Source organism: Cryptotermes secundus, unplaced genomic scaffold, assembly GCF_002891405.2.
Source record: "Cryptotermes secundus unplaced genomic scaffold, Csec_1.0 scaffold318, whole genome shotgun sequence".
NCBI lineage: Eukaryota > Metazoa > Arthropoda > Insecta > Blattodea > Kalotermitidae > Cryptotermes > Cryptotermes secundus.
The window spans coordinates 238,744-256,498 of NW_019730108.1; the positions used below are offsets into that span (position 1 = coordinate 238,744).

General features: G+C 41.4%; 2 protein-coding genes across 6 annotated transcripts; one reads left to right on the forward strand and one right to left on the reverse strand.

Annotated features, from left to right (window-relative positions):
• The first annotated feature begins 906 nt into the window (after positions 1 to 906).
• LOC111866106 lies at positions 907 to 6,708 on the forward strand. The gene is made up of 7 exons (XM_023854700.2): positions 907 to 1,141; positions 1,214 to 1,378; positions 1,566 to 1,733; positions 3,158 to 3,258; positions 4,246 to 4,551; positions 4,787 to 4,971; positions 5,648 to 6,708. Exons 1-7 carry the CDS (start codon positions 1,004 to 1,006, stop codon positions 5,827 to 5,829), a joined length of 1,245 nt encoding a protein of 414 aa, XP_023710468.1. The 5' UTR covers positions 907 to 1,003; the 3' UTR covers positions 5,830 to 6,708.
• Positions 6,409 to 16,432, reverse strand: LOC111866107 (transmembrane protein 267). Of its 5 annotated transcripts, XM_023854701.2 has the most exons (5): positions 15,115 to 15,343; positions 14,424 to 14,749; positions 8,829 to 8,935; positions 8,292 to 8,417; positions 6,409 to 7,400 (listed from the first exon to the last, which is right to left on the reverse strand). In XM_023854701.2, exons 1-5 carry the CDS (start codon positions 15,245 to 15,247, stop codon positions 7,322 to 7,324), a joined length of 771 nt encoding a protein of 256 aa, XP_023710469.1. In that variant the 5' UTR covers positions 15,248 to 15,343; the 3' UTR covers positions 6,409 to 7,321. The 5 variants fall into 5 exon arrangements, 4 of the variants coding, with proteins under 4 accessions (XP_023710469.1, XP_023710472.1, XP_033608008.1 ...); XM_023854704.2 differs by lacking the exons at positions 14,424 to 14,749; positions 15,115 to 15,343 and adding an exon at positions 9,191 to 10,347; XR_004513184.1 differs by lacking the exons at positions 6,409 to 7,400; positions 8,292 to 8,417 and adding an exon at positions 9,693 to 9,887 and having other exon boundaries at positions 8,863 to 8,935; positions 14,419 to 14,749; positions 15,115 to 16,432.
• Positions 16,433 to 17,755: the final 1,323 nt, after the last annotated feature.

Consider the following 17,755-nt stretch of genomic DNA (forward strand, 5'->3'; position numbering starts at 1 on the left):
GACTACAGAAAGGCCATAGCGCTCTTTGCACTAAGCCCAAAGCAACCTGCTGTTTCCCGGCGTTCGATTAAGCCCTCTGCAGGGTCGCAAGCACAGCTGTGGTTGCTGTCTCCTTCTTGCTAGGATTACTCGTCGACTATGAAGATGGAGGCGATATGTCCACCGAAACGCGTTGACTTTGACCGACTACACGGCGTTGTACCCGAGAAGAGAGGTTTTCTCAGTCACCGCTCTGTGAACTCAAACTCAAAATAATTTTTATTCCTTACATGTTATTACTGTAGGCTTTATTTTGATGGTACTGATTTTCATTATATTTAAAATATTTACAATTAAGTTCAGGTGATAAAGGTGCATGAGCTGGGTTGGATATGTAGCACGCATGACATAGACGAGGAATGAATTGAAACTATGAAAGTACGCTTGAACGTAAGAGAGCGCGTGGGAGACCGAGATATAGACGGGGCACTATACTATGCATATTCTACTGAAATGGATCTTAATGAAATGACGTGTGAAAATGTGGTCTAAATGTGGCTGACAATCATGGTGGGGGTCCTAGGAACGCGGCAATGAGCCTATGAATTCCATAAGCACCTCCACCGGGCTAATTACTTTTATGAATGTGTTAAGTTTACGTCCATTATGTTTAGAAACTACTCGATAATAACACTTCTTTTCTGGATTTATAATCTTATCTAATATCTCTGAGTTTGTACTTCAAATTTATATAACAAACCAAATTATACACAAACACATAGTTACTGCGATTTTGTTTCAACTTCGGTTTCGTGCTTGCCCATATATGGATTTTTTTCTTGCGCTTCATCTAAGATGATTAAAAACAAACACTGTAACAGCATTCTCTTTCTGTCATAACATCTTAGACTATTAAAGTCTTTGGAACAGCCACACGTCATAAAATTTGATATGGCGGCTGCTTTAAAACATATGTTTTAAATTTAATTTTTATTTGACGACATACTAATATTATTATCAAAAAATGGCCGACGAAATGTATTTATGTACAAAAACGTGCCGTTTATGTTTACGCAGTGATAAATTTCAAATGTCATTATTTGGGGAAGTTGCACAAGAAATGCAAATATGCCTAAAAATCAGGACATGCCTCCCTGTTCAGGTTGGTAACTGAAAGAATTGAATATAAATTCGTGCTTTACATTCATAATATTAATTGTGTATGCGTTTTAAGGTGTCACAAGAGGATGACTTTCCAAAAACCATATGCTACAAGTGTGTGTCTGCACTAGATCAAACTTATAACCTATGGAGGACAAGTTCAGAATCAGAAGCAATATTAAAAAGTCTTATTTACAAAGAAAAGCAAGATTTGTCAGCAGCCAACATGCAGCAGCAGGTTTGTAGATTATACTGAAATAATATGAGGTTTAAATCCGACAATGTTTAGCATTTTCCAACCAAATGTATATCACTGATCATAGATGTTAGTTAAGAACCAGTGATAGAATGGATCAGTAATCCGCAGATGGTGATGTTAGGTTTCACTGAGCAGGTATAATAATCAATGATGTGTTTGTTGCCAGAGCTTTTGCAACAAGGTCAACAGTCCATCAGTGGCCTATAGTAAGTCTACAAAAGCCAGTAGCAGGAGACTGCTGTTGCCCACAGGAATGGCCCTTATTGTGGAGAGTGATTCTGAAGAGGAATATGATCAGGCAACTCAGATGCCTGCAGTAACACCAACAGCTAATGTAAGCTGCTGTATGTACATGGCAATAGGAGTAGTCTATTAAAAAAGCATGGGAAATTTATATAGAAGTAAATGAAACTGTGGCAACCATTTAACCTGTATTTTCAAATTTTCACATTCTCAGGAAGCTTAAAGGTAAAGCTATCCCTGTGACAGGCCACGGAGGCCCATTGGGTTGTGAGACGTCGAGGCTCCCACATTTTCTTGGCACTTGGTTCACAGGTGGCCATGAGGTTGTCAGCCTTACATGCCAGCTACGCTCTACCCTGGGAAGATTCCTGGTACTCTTTTCTGTTAGAGACTGAGTCAAACCCAGGGCCATAGTATGGCTGGAAGGGTTAAGTCAACTGAAAAATCCAATGACCTCAGTGGGAATGAAACATGTGACATTCAAGCTTTTAGCACAGTGCCTCAACAACTACACTACCATAACATGCCCCTCTCAGGAAGCTTACAGACTCAAGAAATCAGTTCTGGATTTCATAAAGAGAAAAATACATTCACACTTCCTTCATAAGCACTTTACCATTAATGTTACTGCTCACGTGTTTCATGTGAAGACGAGGGCCACTGCCCAGCAGCAACCTGCATCATACACAGTCCAGAACATCTGATTCTAAAACAGAACACTACAGAAATCCCACTTCAATATGACAGTGACATTTCTGTGACAGCAAGTTCATAATGCTTATGTAGCCGTGTTGGATCTTCTGCCCTGAAACCTGAAGCTAAACGGCATCTGCTATCTAAGCCTCTGCTGTGCCAGCGTAACTTAACTGTTATTAATAAAACTACATTTTAGAAAGCGAAAGAGTGATGCAGGACAGCAATGGGGGCAAGATGCCCAAAACTGAAACTGCACATATACATACCCCAAACATCAGAGTAACATATTAATTCTCTGTGCCAAGCTACAAACCAGAAACAGGTTCATTTATGGTACAGTATACTGACCCTTTCTGGATGAACCATCGGTACAGTTTCATGGTTAATTTTTTTTCTTCCCGCAGCTCTGCACAGTAGATCACTGATCATTGCAGTGTGAGGGCTGGTCAAGGTATAGCCCTCATTCATTCAGAATTGCTGGGTTTTTGGACTTTTCCATCATCCGGTATTCTACGTTTTGAAAATGGAAAAAATCCCCAAACCCAGTAATTCTGAGTGTTATAATATGCCACTCTCAGAACCCTTTAGAACCCCCTATTCTTTGTTCTTCACACAGCTGCTGAATACACTCATCTTGCATACTCACCAAATGACTGAATATTTGCACCTGTTCAAAAAGTGTAAGTTGAAGCTGTGGTACAAAATGAACAACATGGGAAACAGTAAACATGAAACGCTGATTTCAGTATTTGGAATGTGCATCAGAGCTTGAGAAGTGCTGAGCTGAACGTTTAAACAACTAAACTGCTTTCTTCACAGGACCAAATATCAACCGAGTGGTTCTGGGAGAGTGAGACTGTGCACATGGATACAAGTCCGGACTTTCTGGAGTCCCTGTCGCAGCCGTCCCTGGATGTTGGGTATAGTGACAGTAAACTCACTTCTGACAACTCATCAATATCTTGTTCAAACATGTAGAACAGTGGAATATTTATATGCTTTGGATGGGCATGAAACATGAAATATACACAGAGTTTAGGTGGGGAATGAGTGAACAGTGAGAACAGGCTCACTCTTCAAAAGCTAGTAATCACTCAACTAGATAAGAAACCCTTCCCCCATTCATTATTGTTCACAACAGTCTGCCGCTGCTCTGTCAAAAGCCAGATGAATTTAGTCCACATTCTCACATGTCAGCACTCTAAGATCCATTTTAATATTATCTTTATATCCATGTTGAAGTGTCCCAAGTGGTCTCATCTCTTTAGGTTCCAATGACAAATCTGTACATGTCTTTCATCTTCCCCATGAGTTGAAATGTTGCACTGTCTAATCCTCCTTGATTTGAACACCTGAATATTTGGTGAACAGTTCGAATTGCAGAGCTTCTCACTGTGCAGTTTTGGCAACCTTTGTGTTATTCTTCTCTCTTTGGTCCAAAGTCTTTTTAAAAACCATCCAGAAGGAAGTTTCAGACAGACATGGAGGGTAATATTAAAATGGACCCAAAACATTTAGGGTTTGGCAGTCTAGACTGGACTAAACTGGCTCATGATCTGACACACAGCAGACCCTGGTATTCACACTATAATAAAGATGTCCAATCCTAACCACAGTCAGTTGCAAAAATATCACTACTTATACATTTTTATCCTGAAACTAACTTCCTAACTAATGTATCATTATCATCACACTGAAAAACTTTGTGACATCACATGAATTCTTAAACAAATGGGTCCTTTAACAGTGCAACATGTAACAGAGAAACAGTGTATGACTTTTTCAGTACTGAGACCCTAACATGCTGCCCAGTTAAACAAGCCGATTGTTTTGATGTGCCTGAATTTCAGAGCAGGAAAATTATATATTCTGCACAGGGCTGTTAACTTTGATGATCTGTTCTGCAGGCAGACAATGAACCCTTCGCCCCACATCGCCAAGCCAGACCAAAGCCAGACTGTTACAACGAACTATTCACCCCACATCATCGAGTCAGACCGGTACCAGATTGTAACAACAAACTATTCACCCCATATCACCAAGCCAGACCAGAGTCAGACTGTGACAACGAACTATTCACCCCACATTGCCAGGCCAGACCAGAGTCAGACTGTGACAACGAACTGTTCACCACACATCATCGAGTCAGACCAGTGCCAGTTTGTGGCAACGAACTATTCGCCCCACATCGCCCAGCCAGACCACAATATCAGGTAGCAACTGTGGCTGCATATGTTGTACACAGAATACCAGCATAAAGTAATTTGAAATTAAAACAACTTTAGGAAGTATTCTCATGTTCTTATGAGCACCAGTATCACATAGTTTCAAGGTGCCACTAGCATTAGTATAAAAGGTAATAATATAAGAATGAGAGAATCTTTCACGACCAGGAAATTAATTCACACATGCAGCACATAATATTTAATTGGTCACTTGTGTGTGCAGAATCACTGCCCCTGTGGAAACTAAAGCTCAGGGTGTGCAGCAGAGTCCACCTGGCAACAGCTGGCGCAGCGTCAGCTTGTTTGGGATGTCTGCCAACACTTGGCGCAACTTCTACAAATCAGGTGAAATGTTCAGGCACTGTCAGCTGAGGGACAACAGGGACAGAACGCCACAGAATGACACAGGTGAAGAATCAGTTCATGCTTCAGTCCATTGATATAATGAGAACCCTGTCATGGCCTGTATCTAATACCTATCTCTGGCTTCTGGGGTTCAGTCATATCGTATGTCAAACACGCAGATCGTGATTGCAATGTATGCTGAAGTGGAACAGCTTCAATATACAATGTAACTAAACCCCAAAGGCGAAGTTTCATGTCACTGAAACTTCTTTTTTCATACGAACACAGTAAATATTTACAGGAGATCATCAGTAGTGGCAAAACTCCACAATGTTCAAAGCGATCTTGTTGTGAGTTACAAGTTCAGTCCACAAGCCTCACTCTATGCACCCATTACGTTCAGTTGCAGAGTTTAGAGAGTGTCATAGGTGAGTTCTAAGAGTTCAGGAAAATGGTCATGGGCCATCTTTTGATTCTATTACAGCATTTTCCTGAAAGGATTTAGTAAAAACATGAAAAATGGCAGTCATAGTACTGAATGTGAAGTGTGTGCGTATGAATCTTACTGTGTGAGTCAGTACACACTGCTGGGCGCTCCACATTCACTAATCAGACTTGCCTGATATTAACAGTTAATTGTGTCATGAAGTGAGATATGAATCACTCGACCTTAAGCACTCCTGGTGTGTGGCTTGTGAGGGGGCATCCAATGAAACACCCTACTCTGGTCTGTTCACAGGTGGCACAGCACCATCCGGAGCAGCTGTCATGACCTCACAACTGTCTCAGAAGGGAAACTATGAAGACGTGTTGCAAGCAATGAACAAGCGGAACTATAGGGCCATCAGCCAACACAGTGATACACCCATGACACTCGTCAACTTCCTCCATGCTCAGAAACCTCAACAGGCACCACAGTGAAATCTCTGCCCCACTGTGGGTAACATTAATGGATGAGTGAAGAAATGCATACAAAAAGCCTGGAAAGAAATGTTATGGAAATATGAAACATGTTCTTAAGACTGGACCTTAAGGGAACATGCTCAGAACCAACCCAGTAACAGATTACTGTGTTAGTGGTATTGGCTCTGATTTACAGTGAAATTCCCATTTCATGGACATCTGGAAGGAAATTATAAGGTTTACACCAAATGCGGATTAGGCAAAACTACATCAAGAAACTGCTCATCATCTTATAAGACTTGCTGAATGCAATTGTGACATGACAGTTTCTTTACAAAAGCAGTTAAAGAGACTGTTTCTGTGCAAATAAACACAATTACACAGAAACACTAAATTAAGTTCTAGACCTTGAAAACAGACATTGACAGCAAGAACCAAGGCAACTAGGATCCCACAAGTGGTGTGTTCAGGATGTGATGTTACTTTTCAAAGATTATGGTTGTGTAGTAACAATTTCCAACACAGAGAAAATGTGAATATAATCATTTCAACCATAATCATAGTAAATCAAGGTTCAAGTTCTGTAAAGGTACACAATTTCTAACAATAAATGTGGGTTATTTAGTGAATTAAAAAATCACAAAATACACTGTTTACACTGGATTTTGGCAGGGACCAGAAAGAATATTCTGTAAATGGGGGACATCACTGTAATTACATCATGGCCACATATGTGATCATGTTTTCATATTCCAGTTAGCTCACAGTTGTCATACACTCTCCAGTTTTCCACATGCCATAACATAGCGTTAGATAAAGCTTCCACTTCAGGAACTTATGTAATTTCACATTTAATGGAAATGAAAAATATTAATAAAGAGAAGCCACACTGTTTTACATCTGGCTGAGGAACTGGGGGCACCAAGAAACCCATGAATATAATTACCCTCAACACACTTCTCACATCTGTCCTTAACAGAGTCTCAGGTTCAATCACAAGTAACTTCATGTCTATGCAGGATTTCTGTCATGCACATCTTTCATGTTCAAGCATGCATGAAAAAATTACTGGTATTACATACACAGAAGGATAAACTGTGCCGCTGTTCAAAAATGCAGGTATCCCTCGATTTATGAAGGTGATCTGTTCCATGAAAACTGTATGCAAGGTAAAAATTTGTTAAATGAAAAATAGGTACACATTATCACAGTTCATTATAGCGAAAATTCATGAACTGAGCATCTGTAAAATGAGGGCTCCCTGTACAGGATATGATGCACTGCAGGCAGATGTGAACATCCACATGTGGGAGCATGGCATAGGAAACTTGGTCCTTTAACATCTTATGAGCTGTTCTGGGGTGTGATGTAAGAACAGGATCATCATATCTTATCTGTTTATCAGATCTGGAGGCACCACCACTTTTCAATGTGTCACCGATCTATGTGCCACGTTTGCCTGTATTGTCTAACTGCCTGCAAATTTTACTTATGATGAGACACTCTGCTTTCAGTAACGGCGGGCCTTCTTGTGGGGCTGCGGGTTGAAATTCCCGAAGTACTCTTCTTTTTCTGGTGTATTGGGAGCCCTGTCACAAACAGAGTAACAATTTATTCAGTGTAGCTCAAACTAATATACATCATCATCATTGGCAAAAAAGCAGCCCATTTTGAGCCATAGCCTTCCTTAGAAGATTCTGCTAGACTGCATCCAGTTTTCACTTCTTTGGATTTTGTGACAGTAATTTTTTTACAGATCAAGGTTGTCAGCCTTGCATCCAACCCCCTACCTGGATGACCAGGTCCCAGTATTTATTTCCCACAATGACAGGGTTGCCAGATATACCCCCACGTACTGGGTTCCCCTCTTCATTGTCTTCTACAACTGCAAGGGCTAGAGCAAAGGTAATCTAACCTGCCTCTACATGGTGGAAACTAATACACAAGGCTTGAAATATTTCAGACATGTCACAAGAATGAAGCCCACTGGCGATCCTTTGACCGGACTGAGCAGTCTAAAGAGAATAAATGGGTGGACATAAGAGTACGTGGGCTCCAGCCATATAGGCCAGTGGCTCTATCAAACATAGGTTTTACTTTTATTACTCTGTTTTGAGGTGCATGGAGAAGGCTTTAATGAAGCCACATGTCCATCTGTATGAAACCCGCATTTAGAGGATGACAGTAATGTAAGTCCTAACTGAAACGCAAAGCAGTGACTGGCTGAAAAGCAGTTCATCAGATTTTATCTATGTAGCCATCACTGAGTATTTCCAAATAGGACACGCTATTTCAGAAACTGCATGTTTCCATCATGAGGAAGTGGGAACATGGGACTTACTTACGTGGATCTGTCATGGCACACAACACAATATCCACCGCCCCACTTTATCACCCATGATGGAAAAGTCCAGAAAGCCATCACACTGAGTGCAAAACACTGCTGTCAGAGACAAACACTGAGGGTACTGCCCCCTCACCTGACATCTTCCTGCCCCTTGTACATGGAGAACCCTCGCTTTCCAAGCTCCTCATCAGGCTGTATTGTTGGATTCTGGAACGAGTGTAGATCCTTCCTTGTCTGCAGAGCCACCTGTTTCTTCAGTCTGCAACCACAATATACAGGCATAAGTGAGCAGCACATTGAAGGACAGAGGCAAGCCAGGCATATGAACCCCACTTCATATCCATCCATAACGCAACCTGGTCATTATCTCCTTCTCGCTCTCACTCTGTGATTAACCAATAAAAAGTCTTAAATGGCTTCAATGTAAGACTGCAAGAAAATTCTGTAGGGCCTTCACACACATACAGGAGTAAACACAAATTTCCTACATTTTAACACACAGAAGCAGAATTCACATTCATACATAAACATGGTATTTATAAGACAGGGAACATCTTTGCAGCTGAACAGCTGTTGGCTTCTCTATTCAGTTAGTTGTAAAATCTGTAATTGATTGACAGCCCTATTATGTGTGAAGTGTGCTGAACAGATCATTAGGCATTGCACTCACTTCTTAATGCTACTGTTAAGGTGTATCACCAATATGGCAAGGACCACCAGCGCCAGCACAGAGAAGCACCCTGTGACCAGTGCAAATATCTCCAGCTCCAAATCATCCTGCAACACACACATCTCTGATCATACAAATGAGGAACCAGATATCTGCTGTTTTCCTCAGTCCCTGTATGTAAATGCTACTTTAAAAATAGGCCATGACCATTTCCCAAGCCAACAGAAAACCATTCTAGTCTGCATAGCTTAGTTTAATAAAAGCAATCTCATTCAACAGATGGAACCTGCCACTGGGTACCCTAGTCTGTCACACTTTTACGACAGCTTCCTTTCAGATACCTGCCACATAACCACACTCACACTGAATATCCTGTCTCTGTCAGCCATCTTGTAAGACTGAAAGCATTTCCTGCAAGTGATGGGCTTTATCAGATCTACTCGTGCTTATCTGCTGATAAGGGAACAATACTGAGTCATCACCTGATAATGCAGCATTCCTCTGCTCTTATCAACACCTACACAAACTCAGCGACCTCTCCCTCTCAACTGTTCCTGTTAATATCTGTCAGTACACTGCATGGATGTATCAAAGCGTCATTATTTGCTTTCCACATCTATTTTAATATTATACTCATATTTTGGCCAATAAAGTAATTATCTTCAATAATTTTCCAAACAAAGTTTTTTTGTAAGCTAAGTTCCTTGTCATGTAATCTTCTCCATTCATTTGTTACTTAAACTTTTTATGGAGTACAGAAATTGTGTTTCATATGATACGATAAACAGCAATTCTTTCTCTAAACAGTGTTAACTAGTAAGTCCTTTCTAGGAGGTATGAAATTAATTTGTAAATATTATTTACATGAACTACACGCTTCAAAGGATATTCCCTAAGTTTCAGCATTCTCCTTAAAGGCCGTCCATCTTTGTTCTCCCTTTGCTGAACGTCAAGTGTTTGAACATGTCTTCACCACAACACAAGTTGTCTCACATTACAAAGGAGTGGTCAGGACACCGGACACGTGAGGTCTTCAGCACCTCCTCAATCACAATTCAGCTGTGCAGTTAGTACAGTGATTCAGTAAAACTCAAGCTATGGCACTTTGGACACATTCAAAAAGCTAAAACACATAATGTTTGCATAAGCGCAGTTTCATTCATGAAGCCTGGTGGAGCTCACTCTGTATTAAGAAAGATACTGAGAGATTAAGTAAGAGAAAAATGCAGAAAATTACATAAAGGCACCTTCATAATGTACAATCATCACCGAACATTTGTTACAGGACTTAAGAATTACAACTATATTTAAGAAAATGTACGAAATTGTGTCTCTGGCATGTAGTAGCATAGTTGGTTGAGGCACTATGCTACAAGCCAGAACGTTGAAGGTTTGACTCCCAATGGGGTCACTGGATTTTTCAATAGAGTATGATCCTCAGGCCAGCTCAGCATCTAACAGAAATGACTATCAGGAATATTCCTGGAGGTAAGAAGCAGCCAATGCATAAGGCTGATAACCTCACCACCATCTGTGATCGGAATTTCTAGAAAATGTAGGAGCCTCAACGTCTCACAACCCTATGGGCCTCCACGGCCTGTTACAGGGGTAGCTTTACCCTTTTATCTTACAAAACTGTGTCAAAAACATCCCTGAACTATTTTTATTAGACAGTGATGTATATTGTTATGTCATTGGAGAGCTATTAAATTCCACTTTCAACATACAATGGGAACCAAAACTGTGATACCAAAGTTCCTGTTGAAAAGGCTACCTACTCATGGTAACTCATGTGGGAGGTAGGTGACTGAATTTCTAAAGCCCTGGTTATAACCATGAGACACACAAGCTAAATTTGGTTCAGCATGCAGCAGGCACATGTAAAACAATGTTTGCTTATAAAATGGTAAAGTAATTTGGAAAGCAGTTTCTTGGCATGAAGTGAAAGATAATACTAATAGCCATATTTGGCAACAGGCTTAACCAAGGCCTGTTATTTGTAACCATAACCTTAAGGATTAACGTTACTGCTAGCTCTATTTCTCTCAGCACTCACAAAACTTGAGTGTTGTGCTGTGATGTCCACAGAGCTTCATTGTGGTGTTACAGGCCATCAAGTTCTTCAGCTCCCATTCTGAACTCGACACTGAACGAAGGCTTCACTCTCTGCTTGCTTGCCCCTCCCCATGCCTACACCCCAGCCATTCGCCTTACTCACTGAGTTGGTTGCCAGTGTCAACTATGCACTTACAACATAAAGACCTCCAGTGGGCTAGAAATACACCACGCATCGAAGCATGAAACAGAAGTTCTCCTCAGTTTCCATGAGCCGTGTCTAATGCCAAACTCTGACGTTTGGGTTTAGCAATATTCTATGTTCCAGTCTGACATATGTTCTAGTTGCTATCTTCATGGTAAATGTGAGGTGGAACAAGGATGTGGATTAATACTGTAAAGTGTATAGCTATGCTATGGTGCGATAAACACCTTCCTGCTTAAGCGCACTCAACAATACGATGAATGCTTATAACTTGTTGCTAGGCAACAGTCAGTATGCTAATGGACTGCTGAGGTAGCTATCACGTGACTCATTTTCTCTGTGGTCTTCCCTGTTCAACAATATGGCCGTCTTTTCCATGTGTGGTCAGTGTGGAGGATATATAACGACAGTTACAGATATAACAGTTTTCAGTTTTAAGAGCATTTTCATCCAAGTGAATTCTTGGTAGAAGACAGCCACGAAAGTTCAGTTTTGAATTCAGGAGAGTGCAGTTGAGTTCCAGAGTGACCGAACAAGAAACAGCAACACGACTTCATAGTTTTCAGGTGTTAGTTTCAATGTTGAGTTCTGTAAGAGTGTGAAACTTGGTCTCTAACATTAAGGGAGGAACATAGACTGAGGGTGTTTGAGAACAGGGTGTTGAAAATATTTGGACTGAAGAGAGATGAAGTGACAGGAGGTTGGAGAAAACTGCACAATGAAGAGCTTCATAACTTGTACTCTTCTCCAAGCGTAATTAGAATGATCAAGTCAAGGAGGATGAGGTGGGCAGGGCATGTAGCATGAATGGGAAAGACGAAGATGCGTATAGGATATTGGTAGGAAAGCCAGAAGGAAAGAGACCACTGGGAAGACCAAGGCATAGGTGGGTGGACAATTTTAAAATGGATCTTAAGAGAGATAGGATGGGATGGTATGGATTGGATTAATCTGCCTCAGGATAGGGACCAGTGGGGGTTCTCGTCAATACGGTAATGAACTTTCAGGTTCCATAAAATGCTGGGAAATTCTGAGTAGCTGCAGAATTGGCAGCTCCTCCAGAAGGGCTCAGCTCCATGAGTAAGTAAGTAAGTAAGTTTCAGTGTTGAGGTCCATTGACAGGGAACGACTAGCAAAGACAGATAATCCTAGTGGGTGGGCAACGGTGAACTGTAAAGCATGTAAATCACCGACTGTAATCAAGAGAGGTTGTAACCGAAGTGCTAATAAATCCAATCATCCGAACTAGAACCTGTCATTTTTGTTGCACGTGGTCCATAGCCTGAAACATTTAGAGTAACAAGACAGACAGAACTGACTGATTTATCATACAGGGTTTGTCCAGAAAGTAATGCAATTAAGTTCATAATAAAAATTTATTCAAGATATCGTTTCAAATGTTTAAATTCTTCAAAGTATGTATGTATGTACAAGGTGGTTCAAATATGACCGGGACAAGACAGACAGAACTGACTGATTTATCATATAGGGTTTGTCCAGAAAGTAATGCAATTAAGTTCATAATAAAAATTTATTCAAGATATCGTTTCAAATGTTTAAATTCTTCAAAGTATGTATGTATGTACAAGGTGGTTCAAATATGACCGGGACTGATTTTTTTGTAAACAAGCCGCACTTCGCAGCAGCTGTACGACCTAGCGAGAGTGAAGCCACAACCTCCACCCTCCCTCCTGTTAGGGTTAGTTAGTTATTTAGAGAGGGTGGGTTTCCCCATGCACTGCGACCAGTGTGATTTACTGTGCTTCCCTCTATGATATTCTACCAATCTCTATACCCTACCGATACTGGTGCCTACCATCAGTCCCGATCAAGCCAGCGAGTTCGGCCTCTACTGACCTGGCGGTATCTATAATGCTTCCCCCATCTATCAGAGGCATTAGAGACTACTGTTGGGCAGGAAATGTCCTTGAATTTGGCTCAGTGACCTCCTTAGGAGATATGAGGTTCTTTTACGTGCCGTAAAGCTACGACACGGGACTCACGGCTTAAAGTCCCTTCCGGAGGACTTGTTCCCTGAATTTTTCCGCCCTTAAAAATTCCACGACCTCCGCCGGGTTTGAACCCACGTACTACGAGTCGTGAGGTGGGAACATTACCTCTGGACTACGGAGGCCGCTTCCTGTTAGGGTTAGAACCTCTTCAGTCCTGTCTAGAAGTTGCTAGAGTGATGCAAGAACAGAAGCTACCGCGAAGCGTGGAACAACGCATTGTGATCAAATTCCTCATTGGAGAAAATGTCCAGTCCACTGAAATTCACCAGACTCCAACAACAGTATGGGGAAGAGTGTCTCTCACAGACCCGTGTGTTTGAGTGGTGTAAGTGCTTCAGAGAGGGCAGAGGGCGCATGGAGAATGAACCGCATGATCGCTGGCCGCGAATATCCATCACCGAGCTTAACAATGATCGTGCAGACGTGCTTATTCGTGAGAATAGGTGCATCACTATCAAGGAACTTGGAGTAAGATCCGATACAAGCGGAAGACAGGTGGAAAGCAGGTAGCCTTCCTTCAAGACAATGCACGCCCCCATACGGCCAAAACAACAATGTAAACCCTTCGGAAATTGAAAGGGAACCTTCTGACACATCCACCGTACAGTCCTGATTTGGTCCCAAGTGATTTCTACCTGTTCAGAAGACTCAAATCAGACTTGCAAGGCATGTGGTTTGTGGACGACGCCGCCGTCATCCAGACTGTTTGGAGTGAATATGCCGCCAACCACAAGTCTTTTTTTTTTCAGGCATTAGGATGCTTCCAGAAAGTTGGAAAAAATGTGTTTACTCTGGAGGGGAGTACGTTAAAGACTGACATGTGCAAGTAAGTGTTTTGCAATTATTCTTTTTTTTTTTTTAAATCAGTCTTGGTCATATTTGAACCACCTAGTATGTATTTTATTGAAATCATAACCAGTATATTTCACTGTCGTGTCCATGGCGATATCACCATAGCAACATTATAATAACATGCTGAGCATTACATCTTGGTTCTTTACATTCTTTGACATATCTTCAAGTAGCCTGCTTACAAGAACAAGAGGTGGGAGGAGCTTCATATTTTCCCACACCAAAAGTCTCTCATTTTATTTTTCATACATATTAATTTGTACTAAGTAGGCATGGGCTCAGAAATAAGGATGGGAGTACATTAACATGCAAGATACCATTACCATCAATACTTCAGAAGGTACAATGCCTCTAGCATTCAGGAACTCCAGGATCTGTATTTTATGAGACAGTCAGGAAAGTGCAATTAAAATAGAGGGCATGAATTGGATTTAACTGGTTTAAGATAATATTAGCATTAGCCAACCTCACATCTCTACAACTGAGTACAGAGTGGCATGCTGAGGAGCTGGCTGCGTGCGCCCCACCAATGAGGGCAACACATGTGGCAGCAACATGCAGCCCACCATGTAGCCAGCATATGGGATGGGGGGGCTGGAGCCAAATGGGTACATCCACAGCCCACGACGGGTTGCATCTCGCAAGTGATGGCTCAGGACCGCAGCTATAAGGATCCATGAGAAACAATGCAGCAACACCCAGCGGAAGGTGAAAGACAGCAGCAGCAAAATTCCACAGACTGCTAGCATGACAGACGTACAGTGCAGGGGAGGGCGTGAAGGTAGCTGCCGGGCATCCTGTAGGCAACACAAGTTTCAGTTAGCAAACCAAGACAACATTAGTTCAACAGCCACAAAATTATTTCAAAAGTGATGATCACATTCCTTCCTAGACTAAAACTGGAAGATCTGAGGGAGTTCAGTGAAACCTTTGTCAGGCTGATGCCCCAACAAAAATCTGAATGGGATACATCTGAATACATGCCAGAGGCACTGCTGAAGAACACCCCAGCAATTCAACAACATGAACTAAAGATTATCAAGTTCCAGAATTTGAGGGCTCCACAGCCACTGAGCCTTACTGCCAATCTGTAAAACGTCCATGGAAGCATAAAGATTTGTATTCAGTTTTGTGGCAAGGCACAGTCATGAGCCTGCTGTACCTGAATCCTGAAAGACCTGGCTGCAGCAAAATGATCCAGGTCGATAGCTGACGCGAGCAGTCCACATAACAAAATTTCGGAGAGCTGAGTCGTGAGAGAAAGGCCTGCTAAATGGATTCTGACAATGTGCCATGTCAGCAGACCTATAGCACCATGAGTCAAATTGTCAGCTACAGCCTGTACATCCTCATACTGGGTATAATGTGTCACCACATGGTCGCCAAGCAATGCTACCAAACCCAAACACACTGTAGCCACAGTCTTATTGGTCCACAATAGGTCAACCACTGACAGCATTGTAACATGGTATTCAGCGGCGTTCGGGTTGTGGGATGTCGTTATATGAAGAGACAACCACTTGTTGAACTGTTCTATAATATATATTATAGTTTCACAGTATACACAGATGAACTTGAGTTAGAAGAATTGAAGTATAGTACCGACAATATTACTGCTTCTAACACCCACACGACACTTCTACATATCGCCAAATCGTCCTCGTATATAACACTGCGCCGGACAGCTCGAAAAACATGTCACTGTCCGTACTGTTGTAGGCTTTGCCTACCAACAGCTGTTTACTCGTTGTTGCTAAGCAATGATACTTGCGTTGTCACTTTAACATTGGCTTGAATGTGGGCAGTTCCCACAAGGTTATGTTTGGCATATATGTGCAGTCTTTTGTCATGTTACATCACACTTCTACGAATGCGTTCTCATTTGCTGATGTAGTACGCAAACAAAGGGCATCTTGCATCATGTCACATCTCTTCGCAACCGTATGGAAGAAAAACGTTCCAGTAAAACACATAACACGGACACTAGTACGCCTATCATACACTAGCGCTCATATACACCACGAATCAGAAGTAGAAGAGCATATAACCTGATAGGTACATGGTTTACAGCAGTTACTACATAGCTCAGCGACAGGGACAATACTCTCAAATATAACCTAAAGCTCTGAATTCTAGACGTTCTAGACTTCTAGACAACACAAAAGCCTATAGCAATGTAAGATTCCGATGTACACAATCGAATGATTCGAGTGTCATGTACTATCGATTAGCGAATGAAGCTGAACATACGCAGATGTATTTCTAAAATACTACTTCGTAGAAAAGGGGTTGCTTTGTTTTGGGGTCTTTAAGAGCTTTAAGAGTAAAGACAAAGATAATTATGTGGAATAAAGGTAAGTTGCCCCTGTGCTTACCTAACTATGCCCAAAGCCATGAACAAGAATTAGGAGCGTGGAGGTTTACAACAATTCCTAACCTAGGCACTATATAGATGCACTGCGTTACTCCACATACCCATTGTCATGAAAACCTAGTGGCCGAGTCGGTTTGGGGAAGTGGAACAAATGTCGCCCATGCCAGGAACCGAACCACGAACGACCAGCCGAAAGCTATACCAACCTAGTTCTAATTGTTAATTGTGGAAATACCAAGAACTATACTTTAGGTACTACAATAGTTTTTTTTCTTTTTGCTTAGATTACTTGGTACCAAGGGCCATTTAGTTTTCAGACTTCCTTCACTGTGAAAGGTGGGATTTGCTTGGCTAACCCATGGCAGACAGCAATATATGGTCGGTCACAAGGGTCACAAGTGTTGTATGAATATGTAGTTCTAGGAGCTCTCCTGTTTAAAGGCGAATTCCATGGAGCCTTACTGTTGAGAAATCCTTTCTTGAAGACCCTCCTACACACAGGTAAGTCTTCTTAAGTCACCACCTTCCTTCCAGTTTCCCTATCAAAACTTTGTATTTCATGTATGTTACATACCCATCAATCCTTTTCCAAACTCCAATCTCTTTAAACAGTGCCCACATGTCAAATATTGCCTGGGTACTGTCAGTGGAAAGGGTGGAAAGTCACCATGCACAGTTGTTACAAGCCTGTTACCATGTGATATAATTTCAGAGTCCTTCAACTGATTCTACAGGTTGTAGTAAAGACAAGTATGTCACAGAAATTATCCTAAATGTATCAGTAGATATATTCCTAATACATAAGGTTATGCTATGTAGTCTGACAGTTAAAAACATCAGATACAAAGTTGGCTGATGTGGCAATGATTATTTAAACTGGGCAAGTATTCAGTTCAAATCTTGACCAGAACACAGTTTACATACTGACCATATCATTAAAGAGAGATAGATGCTATCTCCATCTTGAAGGAGTTAAGTGGTTAAGGGAGGAAGGCCTATTAGGTGAAACAATGGGAATTGGTGACCGTTAAAAGACTAGAATGATATAAGACAGTTTATTAACATAAAACATGGAACTCTCCACCTTACAATGCTCAAGAGTTACCACAATGTGTGATGCTTGAATTGTCTCCACACATGAGGTAAGCAGAATGTACAGAACATATCAATTGTCGTCTGGCCTCATCCAGCTCCTAGACAAACAGCACTACCAATATCAAATTCACTGTGCCTCCTTCAGAACTGTCTTCAATGTCAGGCAGAGGTGTCAAGTGTGCAGCTGGCCCACCATAAGAACCATAATGTTACAAACATTGCAAAATAGTTGTCAAAGATATAGGGTCCAACCAGTTCTCAATTTGTAGAAGTCCCAATTCAATCATAAACCACATTACACAATAGTCAGCCTTGCTGGCACTTGACAGTTGAT